Source organism: Aythya fuligula, chromosome 29 (genome assembly GCF_009819795.1).
Source record: "Aythya fuligula isolate bAytFul2 chromosome 29, bAytFul2.pri, whole genome shotgun sequence".
Classification (NCBI taxonomy): Eukaryota; Metazoa; Chordata; class Aves; order Anseriformes; family Anatidae; genus Aythya; species Aythya fuligula.
Window position 1 is genome coordinate 2,314,717 of NC_045587.1, and position 23,295 is coordinate 2,338,011.

General features: G+C 58.2%; 1 protein-coding gene across 2 annotated transcripts in view; it reads left to right on the forward strand.

The window, feature by feature from the left end:
- Positions 1–2,587: 2,587 nt before the first annotated feature.
- LRP1 (LDL receptor related protein 1) overlaps positions 2,588–23,295 on the forward strand; it is an 88,751-nt gene continuing 68,043 nt past the window's right edge. For both annotated transcript variants that reach the window (XM_032204915.1, XM_032204916.1), the window contains exons 1-2: positions 2,588–2,735; positions 20,784–20,906. In XM_032204915.1, the coding sequence (XP_032060806.1) occupies positions 2,660–2,735; positions 20,784–20,906 (199 nt within the window). In that variant the 5' untranslated portion in view covers positions 2,588–2,659. The remainder of the gene's footprint in view (positions 2,736–20,783; positions 20,907–23,295) is intronic.

A 23,295-nucleotide genomic window follows, 5' to 3' on the forward strand; every position in this document is an offset into this window, starting at 1 on the left:
CAGCACCCGCAGGGCTCTGGGGGTGTTGGTGGGCACCGGGCTTCCCCTGCCTGGCTGGGGGCCGGGGGGGGCCCTGAACGAACCGACCGGTGCTGAGCACACGGGACCCGGGGCTGGGTGCGTGGGAGGAATCCTGGCAGAGCGTGGCCATGGCCCTGCTGTCCCGGCCACCTCCGCTCGCAGGGGTTTGCACAACCCGCGGGGCTTTGTGCTGTGCCCCCCCACCCCGGGCACCGCTGGCCTCTCTGCGGGGACGGCGTCCCGGGAACATCTGGGGAGGGAGAACATCTTCCTCCCAAACACCTGGCACGGCACTGCCTTGGCTGGGCCCCTCCCGGCTGGCTCCTGTCCGCTTTCCCCCCCAAGCCCTCTGCCAGCATTGCCTCACTGGGGCGGGGGCAGGCGTATGATGGCATCGTTGTAACTGCTGACGTCATTGTTGTAACGGGTGATGTCATCCGGGGGGGGCGCAGGCACCTCCTGCCACGGAGAGGCTGCAGGGTGGGTGCCGGTGCTGCCCTGGTCCCTGTGGCACCCGGACTCGGCACTGTGCAGCAGCGGCGTGGCGAGGAGAACGAGGGCACAGCTCTGACATCACGGCTCTGACATCACGGCTCTGGCTCTGACATCAGAACCACAGCCACGGTGGTCGGGGAGGGATGGGGCACTGCCCCAGGGGGGGCTGAAGGAATGCACCTGCAGCCGGTGAAGGAGGGATGGGGTTGGGGCAGCCCCGCTCTCATTGGGGTTGGGGGGTCCATGCTGCTCCCCAGCCCCACAGCCTGGGTGTGTCCCGGGGGCCTCGGCAGCGTTGCAAACATTGGCAGTGCGTTTGCCACCCCAACCGGCCCAAAATGCAGATCACGGTGACGGAGACTCTTGGTAACAAACATCTGAGGCAGGGATGAGACGTTGCCTGCGGAGAAAAGGATGTTTGGGTAAGGTGAGAGGAACACCGTGGCTGTTTTGGGGCTGGAGCTGCTGCCCCTGGCCCCCCGTGGTAGGTGGGTGGGCTCATGGAGCATCCCCCTGCCAGGAGCTGGCACTGAGCCCAAGCACGGCTCCAACCATGAGCCACATGCACAGCACCCAACACTGGATGAGCAAAATATGGCCTGGCCCCGGCAGGACCCTGCTGCTGGGACCCCGCTGCCAGGACCCTGGGCTGGGGGTCACGGCCTGGGGCCACGGCCTCATGCTGTGAGGTGGGGGTGGCGGGCAGCACTTGTACCGTATCCATACCATGTCCATCCCTATGCCACATCCCTGTCCCCCATACCCATGGCCCTGCTGATACCATACCCATGTCCATACCTACACCACACCCATACCATTCCTACACCATACCTACACCATGTCCATACCCATCCCCACACCATGACCGTACCTCTATCCATACCCATTCCCATACCATACCATGCCCATACCTATACTGATACCATACCCATACCTCTGCCCGTACCTATTCCCATACCATACCACACCATACCATACCCATCCCTGTACCATGCCCATACCTACTCCCATAGTACACCCATACCTATTCCCATACCGTACCATACCATACTACAGGTATACCATACCATACCCATACCCGTACCCGTATCATGCCCATACCTATTTCCATACTGTACCGTACCATACCACACCACACCATACCCACACCCATACCATGCCCATACCCATACCCATTCCCATACCATACCATGTCCATACCCATTCCCATACCTACACCATGCCCCTACCTATACTGATACCATACCCATACCTAAGCCCATACCTATTCCCATACCATACCACAGCCATACCCATACCCATACCCATACCCATACCCATACCCATACCCATACCCATACCATACTGTACCATACCATACCCTACCAATACCCATACCCGTACCATGCCCATACCCATACCCATACCCATACCCATACCCATACCCATACCATACTGTACCATACCATACCCTACCAATACCCATACCCGTACCATGCCCATACCTATTCCCATACCGTACCATACCATACCATACCGTACCACACTGTACCCACACCCGTACGATGCCCATCCCCATTCCCATACTATACCCATACCTATTCCCACCCCGAGCCCATCCCCATCCCCCCCATCCCCATCCCCACCCCCCCCATCCCCATCCCGGTACCTGCCCCCCTCCATCCCCGCCCCGCCCCCGGGGGGGCGCAGCCCGGGCACCTCCCGCGCATGCGTGCCCGCCGCGTCGGACCCCCCCCCCCCCCCCCTTCCCCCCCATCCCTCCCCCCTTCCCCCCAATTCCCCCCCCCCTCGCGGCGGCTCGAGCCCGGTGACGTCAGGCGGGCGGCGGCGCGCGCTCCATCCCCCGGCGGCGGCGGCGGCGGCGCGCGCAGCCCCCCCCCCCCCGCCCCCGCCCCGCAGCCCCCGGCGCCGCCGCCGCCCAGGGCCGGAGGGTCCCGGTTCCCCCCCCCCCCCCACCCCAGCCCCCTCCCCTCCGGTCCCGGCCCGGCCCCCCCCCGCCCCGCCCGGCCCGGCCCTCCCCTCCCCTGCCCGCCCCCGCCCTCCCGCGCCCCCTCCCTCCGCGGATGTCGGTGCGCGGGCCCGGGACGCGCCGCCCCGCGGGCAGCACGGCGTGAGGAACCGGGAGCCGCCGGGAGCCGCCGGCATGGGGCCGCTGCTGCTGCCCCTCGCTGGGTGCCTGCTGGCCCTGCTGGCCGCCCCCGCCGCACGCGCCCTCGAAGGTGAGTGCGGGGCCGCGGGGGGCGGCACGGCCCGGTGTGGCCCGGTGTGGTCCGGTGTGGCTCGGTTCGGCCCCGTGTGGCTCGGTTCGGCCCGGTTCGGCCCCGCCACGGCTCCCCCCGGGGCTGCGGAGCGCTCCCACCCCGGGCCCCGGCCCTCGCCGCCGCCGCGCTGCGGAGCGGGGCCGCCCGCCGGGATTGGGGGCGCGGGGCTGGGGCCGGGGCCGGGGCCGGGGGGGCTCCGCCGTGGGGGCTGCGCTCGGGCCCGGGCCGCTGACGGCGCCCTCAGGACCCGGGGGGCTCGGGGCTGGGGCCGGGGGGCGCGGGGGGCCGAGACCAGAGCGGGGCCGGGGCTGGGGCTGGGGCTGGGGCCGGGGCTGGGGTCGGGACCGGGACCGGGACCGGGACCGGGGTCGAAGCGGGGCTGGGGCCGGTCCCGGCCGCTGCAGTCGCGGCGCTTCCCCCGGCGGCCCCGCTGCGACAAAGCGGAGCGGCCCCGCGGGTCCCCGCGTCTGCGGAGAAAATAAAGGGACCCCCCCCATCCCCCCCATCCTACAGCAGGCGTCCTCCTCCCCTTCCCGATCCCCCCCCCGGGAACTTCCCTCAGCTCCCCCCGCTTCTATTCCCCTGACGCCCCCTCCACCCCCCCCATTTTCCCTCTGCCAGCGGCAGGGGCTGCCCTGCGGTGACAGCGCGGCCCCCCCGGCCCTTGCGTAACGGGGCCGGTAACGGGGCCGGCCGCTGGCCCCGGGGCCGTCCAGCCCCGCACCGAGCGGCTCCTTTTCAAGCTGCGCACGTCTCGCCCCTGCCGGGATCGATCTGCTCGCCCCGTTCCTCTGCAGCCTCCCCGTACCGGGGGCTCGGGGCCGGCAGCTCGGCCAGCGGGGAGCCACCGGCGGAGAAGTTCCTGGAGATGTTTTAATGTGTGGGGTGGGTGGCTTTTTTTTTTTTTTTAAATATTTTTTTTTTTTTTTTTTTTTTTCCCCCTTAAAAGCCCGGAGATTTGGGGTTTTGAGTTGGCTTGCGCAGCTTTCCGCTTACGGGTTCCCTCCAGCCCAGATGGGAAGGGCCTGGCGAAGGCGGCAGCCTGGAGCGTTTTATCGATGGGGGGGATCTGGGGGAAGGTTTCTCTGTCCCCTTTTAGCACCCACCTTGGCACCAAGCTGCTGGCGCTCGGTGCCGTGGCAGAGACAGCAGCGTCCAACCCATGGCCAGTGCTGCAGGGGGGGGCTGGAGCCCCTGGCCTCCCCCCGCCCTGCTGGAGCTCCAGGCACCCAAATCACGTCCCTCGGAGGGAGGTGGCGATGCCGCTTGTGTCCCCAGCTCTGCTGACACCCGTGCGGGGTTGCTGCAGCCACTGGCACTGAGCTGCCCTCTCCCCGTAGGCAGGGAGTGCACCGGGGTTTGCTGCTCGGCCTCTCCCCTTTTTGGGGGCACCCGGCACCGTGCAGGCATCGTCCCCCCTCGGTTGGGGTTCGAAGCAGCCGGCGGATCCCGAAGTTGGTGGGGGCGGGAGGGACAGGCATCAGTCATTGCATAAGCTGCGTTGCCTTTGGAAACGAGGCTGCAGCAGCGATGATGAGCTCGAGGGAAGTTCCTCCATCCTCTCCTCCACCCCGATGACTTGGAACGGGGTGAAAGCCAGCACGGGAACGCCCCCTCACCGGGTGGCTGGCGGTGGGCTCCTGCTGTGGGGTGCTGTGCCTTGCCGACCCCACAAAGCCACATGCAGCTGGCACGGCGTCCTTCAGAGCTCTGTGGGCAGGAGCTGCCCCAGTCCGGGGATGGGGCTTGGGGAGGAGGCTTCAAAACCCCAGTCCCCCTCCCCCTCGGCAGTGCGGCGGCAGGGTTGCCTTGGCTTGCGACCCCCAAAGCCACTGCCTCGGGTTGTGACGCTGAAAATGTTAATTTGTTCCTGTCTTTGGCTGCAGAAGAGAGGGGAGACAAAGTCCAGCCGGCGGGGATGGTGGAGGAGCTCTTCCAGCGGGACAAAGGGCAGCGGCGCACGGCTCTGATCTGCCGGAGCGCTCTTCCCATCTGGCGGGGCGGCGGTGCGCTCCCCGGGTCCCGATGCTGCTTTGGGAATACCTGTGGTTGAGGGTGGCCGAGGTGTTTCGGTGCAGCCCTTCCCCCTCAGCGGTCCAGGTCTTGTGCACGCAGGTGCCATCTCCCCGGGCAGGGACGGGTTTTCCAGGAGCCAGGCTGGGTCTGGGAACTGTTGGGGGGTGGCTGTCGGGGCTGGTGCTGCCTTTGCCACACAAAGGAATGGTGCTAACAGGGGGGAGCCTGCTCAGCTCCATGCAGATGTGGGCAGGGGGTGTCTGTGGGGTGCTGAGGGCAGGGTGCTGGCCCGTATTGTGCCCAGGTGCTCCGCTCTCGTGTCATCTCTGTGTTCCTGCAAGCTGTGTGCCCACGTATCGCTGCAGTCCCTGTGGGAGCAGCACAACCGTGGCTCCTGTCCTGCCTTCTCCTTCTCCAGTGCCGTGTGCTGGTGCTGAGGGGGTCCAGAGCATCCTCAGCAGCGCTGGGCGTTTCTGGGGTAAAACCAAGGCGCTGCCTCCTCGTTGCTTCCTCGGCATCCCGGCCCCAGTTTGTGCTCCGCTTCTGAGCGCGGTGCTGGAAGGTGCCAGGGCTGCTCCTGTCGGCTGTTGTTGCACTTCCTCCTGCATCAAGAACTGGTTGGGCCAATGGAGGGCAAACCACCCAAGTCTTCCCCGTTCCTCAAAGGCTTTGGCACCCAGGGCTGCCTCTTCCTGGAGGAGAGCTGGCGAGGCTTTCGAGTTAATTGGTTCCTCTTTGCCACCAGCCCGTACTTGATCCACAGCTGCTGGCTGCCTCCTGCCTGGCACAGGACGGGCACAGCCTCATCTTTTCGGCATCCCTGGGCCAGGAGGGAGGTGCGGGTGGCATGGCTGTGGGTGGCGGGGGCACGGGACTGCTGGTGAAGGGACGGCTTCGAGCTGGGACAGCTTTTGTGTCTCTGGCTCTTGCAGCCGGAGTAGGATGAGCCTTGCAGTCCTGTGTGATTGGCAAGGTGTGGATGTGGGGAGAAGCCAAACTGTCTCGATATAGCTTTGCAGGAGTGACTCACTCCCCAGGAACCTGGCAGAGAGAAGGGCTGGGGAGAGAAGCACAGATGCTTTCTCACTTAGCGAGGGAGGCTCGTCTGGGGGGGGGGGGGGGTCTTAGCGACCCAGCGCTGGTTTTGGAGCTGGCTGCAAGGCAGGGTGGGGCGATGCCTCCACCCCAGCGCTGTCCTCGTCCTGCCTGCCTGGCACCGCCCTGGTAGGAGCAGGCTCCTTACGAGCCTGGAGCCGCCCGTGTCTGCGGCCGCGATGTGCATGGAGGGTGCTGGGGTCCAGCACGGGTCTGTCACCATCCAGCTGTGGGCACCGTGCTCCTTGCTGTGCCCAGAGGGTGCCAGCGTTTGGCACAGGTCCGTCACTGGCCAGCTGTGGGCACCGCGCTCGTTGGCAGAGCCAGCAAGCAGTGGCAGCAGCGCAGCACCCGTCCTGGGATGTGGGGACTTCCCCTTGCAGAAACAATGGCTGATAAGCAGGGGCAAGCAAAGGGGAAAAAAAAAAAAAGTGCAAAACTGCTGCTCTGCGGTGTCCCCAGAACCACGGTCCTTCTCTGGAGCTCAGCACTGGGGGACAGGGTGGAGGCAGGAGCTGGCGGCTTGCCCAGGGGTCAGGAGGTGCCCACGGACGGAGCCGTTCCACTGTGGGGCCCTTGGAGGGCAGAAGGACACCGGGATGTGGTGCTGGTGGTGGTGTGGCCCGAGCGAGGCTGCTCACTTTCCTGTGGGGCTGTTTGGGAAGGCACTGCGAGGGGCTGTGCTCGGCTGCCTCCTTGTTGGGGAGGGTGGAGGGGACCCCAGCCACCGGAGGGCTGCAATAACATCCCAGTTAGCTCCTGGTGTTTCCTGTGGCTGAGCTGAGCAGGGAGAGACAGGGCTGGGAGGGAACGAGGGGCAGAGCCCTTGGACAGAAGGGATCCTGGCTCTTGGAGAAAGAGGGAACAGCCCCGTGGGTTTTGGAGGTGAATGTGCCAGCCTCAGAGGAGTGCTGGGCACGCGGGACATCTGCAAAGCAACCTTTGGCGTTGGCTTCCTCGTGTGGTGCTGCTGGGGGGATCCTGAGCGAGGGCTCTGCTGTGCCCCATGCGGGGAAGCATCTGCCCGGCGCCTTCCTCCAGGGGATGAACGCCAGCGTGCACAATGCTGTGGCCCCTTGTGCAGGTGCTGGACCTGGGTCTGCAACTGACTCGCGGGGATTTTGCTTGCACCTTTGGGGTAAGTTCCCGAGCCTGCTGCGGGTGATTGTTCAGCAGGGCTTTGGCCAGGTCGGGCTGCCCGCTGCCGTCCCGTGCAGGGCACATGCGCCTCCACACGCCCCCTTGGCCCTGGGAAGAGGGTGCAAGGGGATGCTTCCCGTAACAACCGCTCCGGGGAGGGCGGCACAGACCAGAGCACTGTGGTCACTGTGAGCTGGGCTGAGTCGGCACTATCGATGTGACAGCAACCAGCGGGCAAGACCGTGGCCTTGTCATGGGGCAGGAGGTTCCTCTTCCATGTGCTGAAAAGATTTCGATTCCTTGATGCGTGTCGAGCACCTCATTTAACCGCTAACCCACAGGCAAGTCCTGGCTGCGCTCCCAGAGCCCACTGCTCTGTCTGTGCCGTGCGCCTCGGCACAGTGCAAAGTCATCGTGCTCCCGGTTTTCCCCAGCAAGTCGCAGAGCTTGGCTGAAATGCCTGGGTGTGTAGGAGCTGTCTGAAGCCCCACGGAGAAGTCGGGAAGAATCCAGCAATCCCAGGATTGGGAAATGGGCTCCTCGGAGATTGCGCCTGCTCCTCGTCGCGGCGGTGCGCGGCTGACTCAGCCTGTGAGCGGTGAACGCATCTAACCCGTTTCCTTCCTGTGGGCTCTACGCTTTGCCAAGCAGACAAGGCTCTCGTTGTGCTGGGATTGAATTTTTATCTCCGCCGCCTTCTGGATTGGGCATTCTGGCTCCATCCCTGTTGATGTCCTCTCCGCGCGCGGCTGCCAGGAGATGGGGCGTAGGTCCCCGGTTCATGGCCTGTTCCCCTCTGCTGCCGCCGCGCACGCTGTGTGCCCGGAGCCCTGCTGGGCGCTGTAAATTAAGAATCCGCTATCCCCGAGGGGGAGGAGATGTGTTTTTCTGAACCCCATTGACATCTAAGCCACGTGCCCAAAGCCGGTGAAGGTCAGCAAGCGGCATTGTGTTCTGGGGGCACATCCAGTGCCGGCCTGGCGATGCTGTGCTGGCTGCCCACTGGCGGTGCTGTGAGCGTGGCCCTTGTCTTCTCCTCTCCTTGGTGGGGTCCCACAGCTGCAGGCAATGCTGGGTTGGGGGCCAGTACCGTGTCTGGCACCTGCGGAGGTCTCATGTCTGTGCCATCTTTGGTGGCATTCCCAAGCGAGCGTCAAGGCTGTCTGCACAGAGATGCGCTTTCCTCTCCTTCATATTTCGCAAGCCAGTGCGAGACCAACTTGCAGTTATTTACAGACCAGTTTTTGCTGTTGACTTAACTTTTCAGTCACTTACATTTAATGTACCTTGGCAGCCCGTCCTGCCAGCGGCAAGCAGCAGCAGCAAATATTTTCAGCCTTTTCTAATTCAGCTCGAACTTCTTGTTTTCTTCGCTCCGCGCCTCTTATTTTAAGAAGGAAAAACGCTGGGTGGGTTGCGAGGACTGTTTTGCTGGATCTTATTCCGTTGTGTGAGGTTGCTTTCCCCAGTGCAGTCCATCCATCTCTGGTGCTAAATATAGGCTTACTGTGTCCTTTCTTAGCCAAGGAAGCCAAGCAGACGAAAGCTACAATCACGTGGATGCTTTGCAGGGTTAGAGACAGTCCCAGCAAGCCTGAAGCTCAGGCTCACGGGGTGGGCACTGTGGGGCTGGGCAGGACCCTGCTGGTGGCCCAGAGGTCGTGAGGGATCCTGGGGGTACCTTGCTGTGGGTGCTGTGGGAGTGATGGGTGGCCTCATCTGCTGTGGGAGGGGGAGAGCAGGTCTGTGATTTCTTCCAAATTGTGGACTGAGGCATCTGAATGTGAGTTGCAGGTGACTGGGGAAGTGTCTAATTGAGTTGGAAGTTTCATTTAATTGTCTGTACTAATTAGCCTCCTGCAAGATGCCGTTTCTCTAAATGAAAAGGCAGCACTGCAAGTGGCGAGGGTGAGCGTGCGTTTCTGGGTCGTGGCTGGGCACATGGGGCCATGACTGGCAGGTGAAGGGCAAAGAAATCCGTGGCAGACGATTAGCTTCAGTAACGTGGGCTGCGGAGGGAGACAGACTGATTGCTTTCCTTTTGGAGTTGCTGCTGGATTCAGGGCCGTGATTTCCATCCCTTAGTGAATGAACCGAGGTTTTCTATCAAGGGTGAATCAAGTGCCTTCCGAGCCCTCGTATTGCTGCTCCTCTGCCTCAGCCTTGCTGAGACGTGGCTAGGTTTTGTTTTCTGTGGGCTGCCAGGCAAATTGTTATTTTAATCTGCCTAGAGCTTTGAAACGCATCAATCTAGTCCATTTACTTAATATGGTGCAGCTCTTTGTTTGCAGGCGCCGCTACAGACGTCTGAGCGCAGGGACCCGGCGCTCATTGGATCACAGCAGCTCATTGTATCTGATGAACAGTCAAGTGTACCTCTGCCTCTCTCAGTTTGCTGGCACGACAGGCCACGCTGGAGTAGTCATGGTGCTGTAGCGGTTAATCAGTCTCCTTGGGGCTAATTGTGACTTGGTTTCCCTCGTCTCTGCTTTCCTGCACCCAGGTCAGGACCCTTCTGGCATCTTGGTTGTACGCTTCAGCCCACGGGGTTCTGCGAGTTTCTGTTCGTGCCGTGCTCAGAATTTGTTGAAGGCTTTGAGTATCTTGAACTTAAAAAATAAATAAATAAAAATGGAAGAAGGTTCAAAGGCTTTTGCTGTGAAGGGTAAAGCTGTGACACCGGGGAGGAATAGTGACCACGCACCTTGCTCCTGTCCTGCAGCAATGCTGCTCTGCAGAGCCCAGACCTTGCCTGCTTGTTGTGGGGTTGCCGCTGGGCACCCGGCACGTGTGGTCGCTCAGAGCAGCCTCACCTGGGGCCGAGCACAGGGCCTGGATCCTGGGTGTGTGGCCAGGAGGGAGCCGGAGCCCTCGTGCACGCCGGCTGAGCAGCTCCAGCTCTAGGAGCACGCTGGGGAAGGAGCCGGGCTGTGAATGGCTTCCTCCCCCGGCCTGCTGCCTTCTGTTGTAGTGCTTTTTTTATTGTTTGGAAAAGGAAGCAGTTGGCTTTAATACTTCCTACAGCGACAGCGCTTCCAAAGGCCTGCACGGAAGCTGCGGGGCGTAGGGGCTCAGACACCTTCCTGCCCAGGCAGCGGAGGGCAGGCGCCATCCATGGCCTCCCAGGGCAGCAGCGGGGGGGCCGGGCTGTGTCCGTCTGTCCGTCCTTGGGGCCAGCTCCAGCTTTTGCCCCAGAGCAGGGCACCGGGGCGTCTGAGGTTATTTCCAAGCAGGGGAGTTTCCTCCCTGCCTCCCGAAAGCATGAATGGAGGGATCTGTGGTGCTGCCTTCATCTGTGCCGTGGGGACACGCGGCCCTGGTTGTGGCTGTGGGGCTGGCCGGGAGGTGGGTGAGATCTTGCTCCGCTCCGTGTCACCCCGCGCGGCCGCGGCAAGGTTCCGCTTCCTGCCGGAGCCTGTCCAGATGGGTTCACTCAAGTGTCTCCTCTCGTGGCCTGGAGCGGGTTTTCCCTGCGGAATTTGGAGCCCAGCACTGCACTCGTGAGTTTGGTTTTCTCTTCTGCGGCTGCCTGATGCCAGCATCCCTCCCAAACCTGCCCTGCCCCGTGTTCTTTCAGCTTCTCTGAAATTTCAAAGCTCCTTTTTCTGCAGCTTGCAGAAGGTAGGAACGGGCACACCAGGTCCAAGCACCATGGACTGTCCAGGCTGCTGCAGGCAAGCAGTTAGTTGGTCATAGCTGTGCTGGTAGAGATGCCAAGGGGGCAGGATAATGTCTGGGACACAAAATCAGACCAGACATAACTGTACCAGATTCCTCTTTAATCATTTTTGCCAGTTATAAACAGATGGGACACTCCACCATGCCAAAGATTTTGTTTTTTCCCTCCACCTCTCAAGACCCAGCCCAGTGGCTGCATTCCCGGGGGTGCCCCTAGGGGCACGGGGACTCTGCCCGCCCCACGCTGCCCTTGTCCTTGGCCCGAGCTGCCTGCAGGGACGCGGCCGGGTTACTCTGCAATTTGCACAGCTGATCGGAGCTGCCTTTTGCCAGCAGAAGCAACAAGCTCGGGTATTGTGCGGCGACCCTGGGACACAGCGTCGGGGTTCTTTGTTGTTGTTGGATTTTATTTTTTTTCCCCTCCCCTCCCTGCTCGAGCTCGGAGCTCGCTGTTTGGGTGGTAGCTGCGGCTCGCAGGGCCGTGCAGCGCTCTTGGCACGGTGGCTCGGCCGTGGCCCGGCCCGGGTGTCTGGGCTGCAGCGCTGCGGTGGGGGAACGGCGGCGCCCGGCCGGCACGGCGGTGGCGAGGAGCGGGAGCGGGGCCAGCTCCTGCGCGGGGCGGCCGAGGAGCGGCGCAGGCGGGGGCTGCGCTGTGGGGAGGCGACGGGCCTGGAGCCCTGCTGCTGGCCGTGTCCCCTCCGCCTCAGGTAGAGGCGCTGCCTGCCCTCGCCTTGCCGGCGTTTGGATGTGCGAAGCGCTTGGTTGGCATGGCTGACTCGGTTCCTCTGGGGCCTGACCTGGGCTAATCCTCCTCCAGGAACATGGGGAAGTGGCGTCGGCCCATGGAGGCTGCTGGCTGTGTGCGGCACGGCGCCGTGGGCACTTGGTGGTGTGGAGGGGGATGATGCAGCACTCAGCAAAGCCACGGTGCGATGTGGCATCCTGGTAGCATGCTCTTGAGGAAACCCCAAGTGTTCCCCGATCCTGCACCGCCGCATCTGAGGTGCGCCCCTGTGGCCTGTTCAGCACGCTGTGCCTGAAAGGTGCCGCTCAGGGGAGGCCTGAGCCAGGGGATGCTTCCCCACCCCGCTTTGGAGGCCGCGTTTTTGTTCCAAGTCTGCTATCACTGGGCGAGCAGGTCGGGTTTGCTTTTGGGGTGTGTTCCTCCTAGACAGGCTCCAGCTCCCATGAGGCAAAGAGGGGATGGGTCAGGGGAGTTTTTCCCAGCCTCCCTGTAGGTATGGCCACGTTTGAGCAGGTCACAGCCAAATCCCAGCTTGGGCAGAGCAGCTGGAGATGCTGTCCGCGTGGAGCAGGAGGGGTTACAGTATTGCTGTGCTTCCCTGTGCTGTTTTCTTCAGCAGGAGCCTGAGGTTTTCCTGGGGAGACCTTGAAATAGTAGCTGGTGCCACGGTGGCTTCATGACCTTGTCCCCCTGAGCTGCAGGAGGTGTTTGCTCCCCAAAACAATGGGGCTCATGGAAGCCACCCGGCAGCTTGTGCAGATGATGGAGCTGGGTCTGTTCACCCTATTCCTCCTAGTGCAGGGGACATGCATGGGGCAGGGGTCTGGTGTTTCCCAGTGCTGGCTGGGGTGGGAGTCCCTGTTCTCATGGCACAGCCTGGTCTGGACTTGTACTGGTGACCACCCCAGGGATGCTTACAGGTCCGTCCATCCCCGGACCCATGGGTGTCACAAGTGTCGGCAGGCTGAGTCGCCCCCGGAGCAGCAGGACCGGGAGACGGCGTTCACATGGACAGGTGGACCTGAATTCAGAGTAGCTCCCTGAGCGGCACTCTCCTCTTGGGAATAAAAGTCCCTTTATGCTGGAATAATTAGTGTACTCAGAGCACGCTAATTATTCTGGGATAAAAGTGACTTTTATTCCGACAGAGTGTCCTCTCAAAGGGCCCTTTCTGCCCGCTCCCGGTTCACAATAGCTATTCTGGTCCGTTTCCCCATTTTAGACAAAGTCCTTATTTGCAAAGCCAGCGAAATTGAGTTGACTAATGAATTAAGGCCAATGGTTTTGGCCTGGCTCCAGCACTTTTAGAGCCTTGGCTGGCTGATGCCCGTCCCAGGCCGAATGCAGTTGAGCACCCTGCTGCCCAGCGCAGCCCCCCGCCTGCTGCCGGCCCCTTCGCCTCACACAGCCCTGGGCTCTGTCAGTTAGCTCCTTGCAGAGTCCTGCCCTGTGATTCAGCTATCCAGATGAAATGCCTATTAATCTATAATGTGCAATTGCTTTATTGCACAATGCAGGCAGGTCTCTGGGGGAAGCGTTATCAGCTTTAGCCACAAGCCATAAATAACTGCCTCCGGTGCAGAACACTATATTCTGTTTGGGTTCCAAACTGCCAATGGTATAAACATCCTACTTCTTATTGCTAGAATAAATAAAGGGAATAAAACCTTCCGAGCAGGTAGAGGAGGCAGGGGATGTTCTGGATCTGGGGGGGACGGACATCGTGCACAGCATCCATAGTATCTGGCTGGGTCTCCTGCCCCAAATCAATGCCCCTCCCTAACCCCTCTGCCTCGTGTAGGGAGGGGAAGGGGCAGCCCCCCCCCAGAAGGGGTGGCTGCCAGCCAGGCACGGCTGCAGCCCCTCCAACCGAACCAAGAGGAATTAAGCCCCTTTTTCTTGGCTGCAAATGCTTTTTTTTTTTTTTTTTTCTTTTCTCTTTTTCTTGTTTTCATTTAAATTGCAGATAAGCTGCAAAAAGAGGAAAAAAGGAGGAAAAAAAAAAAGCATGATTCTTTCTTGAAACACCCTCTGCTGCGTGGCTGGAGCCTGCCCCTTCTGCCCCTCCCCACCACATTTTGTATTATCAAGCTTTCTTTTTTTTTTTTTTTTTTTTTTTTTTTCCCTCCAATTCTGAAAATGCCATGGATTCATTTCATCTGGTTTCATCTCCTGCCATTTTTTAGCTCATTCTTCTAAGGATCAATCTGTGGGTCTGGAGGCAGAAGGGGGGGGGCTGGGGGGGAGTCTCACTCCAGCACAGATCTCTCTGCTTCTGAATTTGGTTTAAAATGCAAATTCCACCCCCCCTTTTTTTAATGCATTTTGTCTGAAGGCAGCTGAGCTGCCCGGAGCCTGGGGAGCAGGAGCAGGAGGGGAAGGGGCTGGGCTGGCGGGGGGAGCGCATTCCTCCCAGCGCGTCCAGATTTCCTGATGCGTGTTAGCATTTAAATCGTCTCCCCCTGGATCTGTTTGAAGTCAGGTGACCGCGGTGCGCCGAGATGAAAGGAGCCCTTGGAAGTCGCAATATGATTTTATTCCCCTTCCCCCTCTCCCTGCTGGGGATGGCCGCTTTTGGCCATCTCCGTTTCTGTCCTCCCTAATGGGGAGCCAGCCCGGCCCCTGCTGCCACCCCTCATTGTTCCTTCTCCTGCTCCACATTCCCCTCTCATCCTTTGTCTGAATCGATAAAGGAATAACGGGCAGGGGATGGGGTGGTGGCTGCCATGGGCCCACTCTGGCTCATCCCTTGGCTGCTCCTCGGCCTCTTGCCCCAGCGGTGGCGATGGGGCCGAGGCCTGGCTGGGAGCTGGGGCCTGGAGGTGGGTGGTGGGGGCAGCTGGGGTCCCAGCACCCTTGGGCTGCTCCCTCTGTGCCCTCCTGTGGGCGATGGGAGCGTGCACAGAGCATGGTCTCTGTGCGAAGGGTCCAGGCCAGCCTCTGGGAGCAGCCGGGGCATGGGCCAGGCACTCTGTGTCTGAGGGCTGCTGCGAGGCCTTGAAGCACCCTCGGTACGTGAGCATCCCCCGTGTTGCCTCGAGGCAGTCGGCAGGCATGAGCCAGAGGCGAAAAATCCACAAAAGCTCGCAGCACGCTTCGGGGGATGCTCGAAGCACGTGCCTGAAGATGATGGTCCACCAGTTCTCTGCTTGGATGGGATTTTTGGGGTGGTTTTCAGCTCCTTGCTGTATCTAAAAGCTGGCCGGGTCTGAGGAGGCCGGCTCAAAGATGCCTTCCGACGTTCTTTGCCCTCAGCCAACTCTTTCCCAGCGACAGATGCGCGTGTTTCTTACGAATGGTGTTTTGCTTCCGTTCAAACCTCTCTTGCAAAGCTGAGGCAGGCTTTTCTTTTCAAAATTGTCCTTTTATAAAACAACAACAACAAAAAAAACACCCCCCCAAAAAAAAAACAACAAAAAAAACAGAGTTAATGCCTTGTGATTTAGACGCAATAGGCAGACTTGAAAGGAAAAGGGAAAAAACGCGTATTTTAAAGTCAATATTTACTTAGCAATTGAACCAGCCCCTCCCCCTCCAACCCAAATAAGTTCCAAACAGCGCATACCTGCGGCTTCTCCAAATGGGAATAGCTCGGAGTGCGAACAGCAACGTCATTCATGGAAATAGCAGCTCCGATGGAGCAGCGGGTCTGGTTTGAATCTTCTCATATGAGGGGGCCAGATGGAAGAATTGCAAAAATGCATTTGAACTGTTTAGAGATCTTGTATTTAAATGCAAACCAAACAAATAAGCCTCCCCCCCCTTGAAAAAATGTGACTGCAAGATCTAAGTTTTGTTATTTTAAATGTCTCTATTATCCTGTCTAGTTTTTCAGAGCCAAAGGACCTGACAAATTTACTTTAGCCATGAGCTTGCAAATTCTGCATGCTGTGTGCAGAAATGCCTGAGTGGCCGGGGAATATCACAGCCCTTCTGGGCTCTGCTCTCCCTGTTTGTGATTTTATTTTATTTTATTTTATTTTATTTTATTTTATTTTATTTTATTTTATTTTATTTTATTTTATTTTATTTTATTTTATTTTATTTTATTTTATTTTATTTTTTTTGTCATTGGCCTTATGGCTTTGTAACAAAGCTCTGGTCCCTGCATTCAAGGCATCATGAAGGAATCGAGGTGTGCGCGTGCCTCAGTGTTTTACCTTTTCTCTCCATGCCTGTCTGTCTTCAGGCTACAGAGAAATTCTGAAGAATTTTAAGAGTCCTGACAACACAAAAAATGAATAAATCACTCTCCCCTTGCCCCGAAACTTGAGAACAAGGAATGGATGACGTGGGGGAGATTGTAGAGAAAAACGAAAGCATAGAATAACTGATTTTTATGTTCAGTTAATAGGACAACTTGGAAAGTCTTTCAGTTTGGCATCGTGGCCTTGCGTGCTGGGGCCCTGGAGGAGTCATGCGAGGTGCATGCGCCCAATCATTGTTTTGGGAAAGCAGCCTCTAAACTGCGCTGTCCTCTGGCCAAGCGACATCTGGAGAGTTAAACTGAGAGGGAGGGACTCTGCGGGGATGGAGATGGGATTGTAAACTGTGCTCCAGTGCCCCCTCGGTAAAGCCTCAGTGCCGGTGTTGGTGAGGACCGGGGCTGGACTGAAGCACAAATGATGCCACCTTTCATCCCACACGCACCAGGATGCTGGGGCTTTTCCATCCCTCCCTTCTCCAGAGGTTCAATAATTTTGTGCCAGACTTCTGCCCTCCAGAACAACCTTGCAGGTTTTTGTGTCGCTGTGACAAAGCTCCCAAGGCCGATGTTCGGGGATCTTGAAGCATCCCAGTGGTAGTGTTGGTGGCAGCTGTAGCCAGCCCTGAGTGAGCAGGGGGTCTGGCAGGGAGATTTGAAGGCTCAGCTGGTTTATGTCACCGCTTTTTGGTCCCGAGCTGCTGGGGCTCGGTACCCGGATGGAGTTTGCAAGCCTGACGTGCGTCCTGGAGCAGGGTTCAGAGCGAGCGCAGCTCTGCGTGCGCAGCGCAGGAGATGTGTGTTTTGGCAGGCTTGGACATTGCGCGAGACCGTATATGCTAGCATGGAGGGGAGGGGAGTAGCTGGGGAACAGAGACCTATGAGGAATGTGGAGTGGATTTATTCTCCCCCCCCCCAAGAACATCTGTTTTGCAAATCATGCTCATTCCAGTCCATATTTATTGCCAGTGCTGTTTCCTTTGCGAAGTAACAGCCAGCCACCTCCTCCAAGGAGAGGAGCAGGAATTGGGTTGAGTAGAAAAGTATGGCTTGCTTAAGGAGGAAGTTCTTCAACTTTTTTTGTAGTTTACTTCCAGTTTATCTAGGTTTTTATGCCATAGTCATCTGTGCGCTGAAGGTAATTTGGCTTCTACTCAAGGTGAGGACCTTCTGTTCACCAGCCTCTCAGAACAGTCCATTTAAAGTAGAAGTGTTGATTTCTTGCTTTAGGCAAAGATGAAACGTGTTTTGCTGTGTGTTTTTTTTGCTAACACTTAAAAATTTTTTTTTCTAAACCCACTGCATGTCTACATGAAGCCCTCTGGCTGCCTACGTTGTGGTGCTGACTTCGTCTGCCCTCATCATTGAGGCAGCGAGAGGTGCCGCCGGGGTCCGGGTCCTCTCCTGCCCCAACAGACCCTGCTGCCGCTCCGCTTCCCTGCTGGGACGGCCGCCCCCAGCCCTCCCTAGAGAAGAAGGGAGCCCTTTTTTGTACCGAAATAACCATTTGCTGTTTTGAGTACAATTTTTTTTCCCCTTCTGTCCCTTTTGAATTATTTTTAAGCGAGGATCTCTCCCCTGACTGCTAAAGAGGCAAATGTTTTCCGTGGAAGGCTTTTGCAGCTGTCCTGGCCCTGCAGTCTGAGCTGGCCATTGTACACTGCATGAAGGCTTCTTTATTCTCCTACCCAAAGTTGGAGCTCCTCTCTCCGCTGAGATTGCCGCTTCTGCTGATGCAGCCGCCTGGCTTTCAAAAAGAAACTTGGCTCATTGTGAACGATGCATTAACAGACACCTTCTCTAATTGTCCACCTGGCATTTAGGCATCTTGACACTCATTTTGGAGGCTATTTAGCTCACTAGGAACATGCTGTGCAAGAACAGAAAGTGCGTTTTGTTACCAAGAAGCTTGGAGAGCTAGTGGCTGAAAAGGGAAGCAATCTTCTTTCTTCCCCTTGTGTAGAGCCACCAGCAGTGGTGCAGTCTTGTGCTGCCAAGGCGATCCTTGCTTCTGTGAGTGACAGTGGGGACAGTCTGAGCTCCGAGCCCAGTTCAGGCACATCTTTGTGGCAGGTTAACGCCACCCGTGGCGGCAAGGTGCAGTGAGACTGTTCCCTGGGGCTCGCCTGTGCTGGGGAAGCACCTTTTTTCCCTGTAGCTGACTTAGCTGGAGACCTGCACGTGCACTGCCACGTCTGGGAAGAGGCAGGTGCGAGCCAAGTACGTGTCTACAGGGGTGGCATTCCTGACGGCAAACCATGACACATGTGAAGCCTGACACAAAAAAAAAAAAAAAAAAAAGCGTATGAGCACTGTTTTAGTGCTTGGAAGAAATCCCACATGTTCTGCTCCTGCGTAGGGGAGCTGTTGCAAGCAGCAGGAGAACTTGCTCTCCTTCAGTCTGTCTAACCACAGCCAGTCCGTGAGACGGAGCTGGTCTGGAAGATTTAGGTGCTGGTAGCTAAGGATGACGTCTTCGGAAGAGGGGCTCATGTTCCGTGCTGCTGGTGAGCATCTCTGTTCCAGGACGGGTGTCTCTAGTGCAAAATAAACCAGCTGCATCAAGATCCTGCCCTGGGCCTGGCTTCATCTCCTGTGTAGACACAAACCTGGGGGACTTTGAGCAGCTGGGGGGCAGCAGGAGTGTGGGTGCTGGGCAGGAGGCTTGGAGCCGCTTGCCAGGGGCCTGCCCTCGTAAACCAGCTCCTGCTCTCCTCGGAGGGAGGAGGAAGGCGAGAGCTGGAGCTGGGCTCAGCCGAGGGCCGTCGCGGTGCGTGCGTGCGGCGGTAGGTCACGTTGTGGCTGCTGGAAACCTCGGGGGATGAGGGAGAGCAGGAAATCCAAGGGAGTGTCGGTTCTTTGCTGTGGTTTTCTTAATGAATCTTGCATTGGGTAAACTTGCGGCTCGGAGATGGGGGAGGAAGCTCAGCTCCTTCAGGAAGAGGGGGTGGCAGAGCTGGCCCTGGTGGGGACGCGGCCCCCGGGGCTGAGGTGCGGGTGCCAGGCTCGGGGTGCTTGTGGGGACCCTGAGCGGGCAGCGGGTGCCTGGCAGGGTGCAGCCCCTTCTGCTTTGGGTCTGACCTGTCCCTGGGGTCGAGAGGAAATGGCCCCTTGGTGACCATGGGCTCCGTAGTGGGGCTGGCACTGGCTGTGCCCGGCAGGAGGGGTCGCTCCTGCAGCCAGCGGTCCCGTGTTTCATATCTGTCAGCCTGAGCACCTGGGACAAACGGCCCTGCGGGATGCCCTGCTGTCCCGTCCCACACTGCTGGGTCCTGCAGGAGGAACAGGAGGGACTTGGCTTTAAGCTGGTCATCTTCGGAATGGTGTTGGGATCGGAGGGCTTGGCATCGGCTCAGAGCTGTGGGTGTTTCATCCATTTTGATATATCCAGTCTCCATCTTGATTGCACTGAACTCTGTGTCATGGTATCGAGCGTCTCCGTCTAACAGCAGTTCCAACACTTCTGATGCTGTTGAGACCTGAGCAAAGGCAGGTTTGCAGGAGACAATACCTTTCAATCAAACCAATCAGGCATTTCTGGAGAAAGCAGACAAGTTTTGGGGCAAACAGAGCCCCTTTGTGGGTCTAGGCCATAACTGGAGTAGTCACAGGGTGCAAGGGCAGATGGGCGAGTTTCCCCTCCTTTAGGAACCAGGGTTTGGGTAGGGGATGGGGCTCTTCCTCCCCATCCCTCCCTGGCCCTTCTTCCTCCCCAGCAGCACAGATGGAGCAAAAAGGCTGCTGAGCAGGAAGGAGGGAGGCATCTCCTGTTCCTAACACAGGTCGGCGAGGAATCTCTGCGCCTCCTCTGGTCCGTCAGGAGCCTGAGAGTGAGCTGGGTCAGGAAATGCATGAAATGAGCAGTAGCGCTGCTGGGTGCGTGGCCGTGCTGCTGCCTGCTGCAGCCGCCTGGAAACATGCAGAGACCCCCCCTCGCCATGGGCTGTGCGTGAGGTGACAGGGATCCATGGAGAGGGGAGCTGAGCAGAAGACAGGGGACGACACCAGATACCTGTTGTGGGAATTATGCGTGTTGTGCTGCCTTCTCCTTTAACAAACATTCAGGGTTACGTTTGGTCGGGTTTTCAAGATTTCCTCCCTCCCCGAGGGCTCGGGCTTGCTGTTTTATAACAAAAGCTGCAATCAGCGTGGAGGTGTTTGCTGCAAAGAGCTGAGTCTCTCGGAAGAACGCGACATGCCAAGAGACTGGCGAGGAGGCGGGGAGGGCTGGCGCTGCCGGCGCACGGTGTGGCTCTGCGGGGGGCTCGGGGATGGAGCTGGGGCTTTGCGCTTTGACCTTCTCACCTGCAGCAACCACCTGCACTTTTGCCGCCCGCCCTGCCTTGTGATGCTTTCCAAGCTGCCTGGCTCTGCTCGTGCTGCGTGCGTGTGTTTTATTTGTACAAATACATACGCGTTTTTCTTTTTAAAGTTTGGTGCTGTCACAGCCAGCTGTGGATTAGCCAAGAAAGAACTTTCTTTCAGCCTCTGCTGTCCAGAGAAACGAAGCCCGGCAGGGCTGGGGGGAAGGAAGCTCCCCTCTGGTTTCTTTCCTTTCTGATCGTGGTCTGTGCACGGAGGAACAGGTCTCTGCCGGCAGGGGTGGGTTGGGGCAGTCGTCGTCCCTGTCCCGGTGTGTGGCTGGTGGCTGGGGTGCAGGCGAGGAGGCGATGGGTGCCTGCGGCCCTTGCACCCGCACGAACAGGCAGCACCTGTGCTGCTGCTGCTCGATTTGAGAACATTCCTTTCTAATTTGCTCTCGTTTGGGTTTTCTCATTTTTTCCCTTTCTTTTTTTACTGTCTAGCATAGAAAATAAAGCGCCTTTGGCTCCCAGGAGCTAATTCATCCAAGTTAAATGATCTTTAAAATCTGTTAGTGCATCATGGATCTCAGTTCCTGTTTTCTCGCAGTGTAATTAATGTTTCAGTTTAAATTTTCTCCTTTCCTTAGGGGCGAGGTTGATGGATCTGATGCCAGGCTAAAACTTTCATTGAGCCATTAGAAAGAAATCAAGCTAAAAGCAATCTAGTCCTTAATTTAAATTTTTATTTTTTATTTTTTTTTAAATAACTTGTCTTTGGGAAGAAACTGATCATGTTTATTATCGTTATTTCTTTTCTCATCCAGCACCGAAGACATGTAGCCCTAAACAGTTTGCATGCAAAGATCAGATTACGTGCATATCTAAGGGCTGGCGCTGTGACGGGGAAAAGGATTGTCCCGATGGCTCGGATGAATCACCTGATATATGTATGTATGACTTTCCTTCCTAATAATTTTCTTTGCGTTTTGCTCCATTCGCTCTTTCACTGCACGGTCGTTCGAGGGTCCTGAACAGGCGTCATCGCACCGCTGCTCTACCTCCGCTCACGCTTTCCAGTAGCGCACGAGTTCCCGGCGCCCTGGGGGTGGGACAGCGGGTGCTGCTTACTGCTGGAATTCAATCCGTCCATCTGTCTGTCTGTCTGCCATTCATCTCCCTAGCTGCTGCCCACTGGTGCCTCTTGCTCTGGGGGCTGCGACCCATCGCGCTGCAATGGTTTCCTGGGACCTGGGCACCGCTGGGTTCGGTTTCCATCCAAATGGGTTTGAGTGAGGAAAGCCCGGGCTCCTGAAGGCAGGGGTGCTGCAAGCACCTCGCTGTGAGGGGCGAGGTGGCGGCGGTGCCCTGTGTTTCCCCTGGCCTTCTGGTGGTGGTGGTGAGCATGGGGAGGGGGCTTGGGACCCCAGGATGGGGGAGCGGGACCTGTCTGTGCCCGCTGGGCAGCAGTGGCTTCAGCAGATGCTGCCGCTCGCTCCAGCTGAGGCCAAAGCCCAGGTGCTGGCGTCCAGCATTGGAGGAAGCCAGGAGCTGCCTCTCAATGGCAAGTGAAGGCGCCTTGTCCTCCCCCAGCTGCCGCTGCACTTGGTGTAAAGGTTTCTTCCGAAGCAGGCTCTGGTTCGGCGCTGGAGTTATTTGTTTCTTAAGGCGAAATGATGCAACCGTCCCCTCCGTGGGAGGGATGAGGGGGCTGGGATGGGCTGTCTGGCTCCAGTCAATCAGCAGCCCTGGAAAATTACTGCAGGAAGACTTGGAGGCCTTTCCCAGCGCTGGAAGAAATCCGTCCTGATTGACGTATTCCGCTAGCTGTGCGTGCCTGTGCCCTGTTTAACCGTGCTCTCTTTATCCATCTGGATAGGTAGATGGACAGCCTGGATGCTTTTTTCCAGCTCTTACCTTTTTTCCCTCTTTCTTCACCGCAAGAGCGGCGCTGGTGCGTGCTGGTGGAGCCACCTCCCTGTTTGCTGCCTTCCCTTGGGAGGCTGGAAGGCAACGGTGTCCTCCTCCGCCACCAGGCTTTGAAGCCCCAGGAGCTGCTGCCCCCTGGGACCCCCACTCCTGGGCTCTCCAAGCTGTGCAGACCCCTCGGCAGGAGCACTGCAGCGGCTGCTCTGCAGGAACGGAGCACGGGATGTTGCTGCCCACTGGCTCCACGCTGCATGGGTGGGGGCATCGTGCCAGGCGCAAATCAAGGACCAACGTGTCCTCTCCTCTCACAGCGTCACGGGATGGTCCAGGAATCTCCTCCGTGTCTGTCTTAGCACACTAGGCTGCAAAACCTGATTTTGCAGCAGAAAATTCAGTTTAGAGACTGAATCTATAGCCATGCCCTGCTGCCTCAGCAGTGACTGTGCGACGCGCTGCCGAGGCTCGGCGAGGTGCGTTGGCTTTTCCCTGCACCCGGCAGGACTCGGGGAGGTTGGGGCAGTCCCGGGCTGCTGTATGGTGCTGGCTGGGCAGTGCTTGGCGCTGAGCTTCCACGTCTGGCCCGGAGCCTGTGCCCGTCTGCCCCTTTCCCATGGGCAGGGGCATGAAGGGAGGCTCCTGCCTGGGCTTGTGCAAGCACAGCCCGACCTGCCGGCACATGCAGGGCGGAGGGCCCGGTATCTATGGGATTGCCAGGCAAGCTTTTCTCACGCTGCTTTGGCACCAGGGCTTCCAGAAGGCTCTCATCCTCCTTATCTTTTTGGCAGAGAGAGAATGACTTTTATTACTATTATTTAATCTCCCTCTTTTTTTTTTTTTTTTTTTTTTTAAACCCAGGCTGCAAACACTGCTTTTACACACTGCTTGGCATACCCTTTCGTACCCTGGCAGTGAGGCAGGGTTATTTACATTGCAGTAATGTACTCATGTCAGAGTCTCTTGAAATGCTGTCTATTATGTGAAAGGTTTTCCTCTCTGGGGAATCCTTTTAAGTATTTGCTGGCTTTGCTCACGTGTTAGCTGAGCATAGGAAGAGTTCCCTTTTTAAGCTCAGTGGCTGCGCTTGTGTCCATGCAAGTGGCTTGAGCTGATTCTTACCCCGTTGTTTTTTCATTCCACCGTGCTTTCTTGGGGAAAAAACTTGGACAAGAGCCTCCGTCCAGTTGAAAATCAAAGGAGATGAAGAGCTTTGAGAAATGAATTTGTGGTGGCTGAGCTATGACTGTCATCTGGCTGCTTCATCCCCACTTGGCCTCATGCCTGGGCCTCTCTCAGCCCCTGCGGGATGTCCTGGGGCAGCCTGGCTGTGTTTGCCTGCACGCTGCCACCACTGAGCTGCAGGCATGCTTCTCCTCTCCGGCTTGGCAGCAGCGCTTTTCCTGCAGACACATC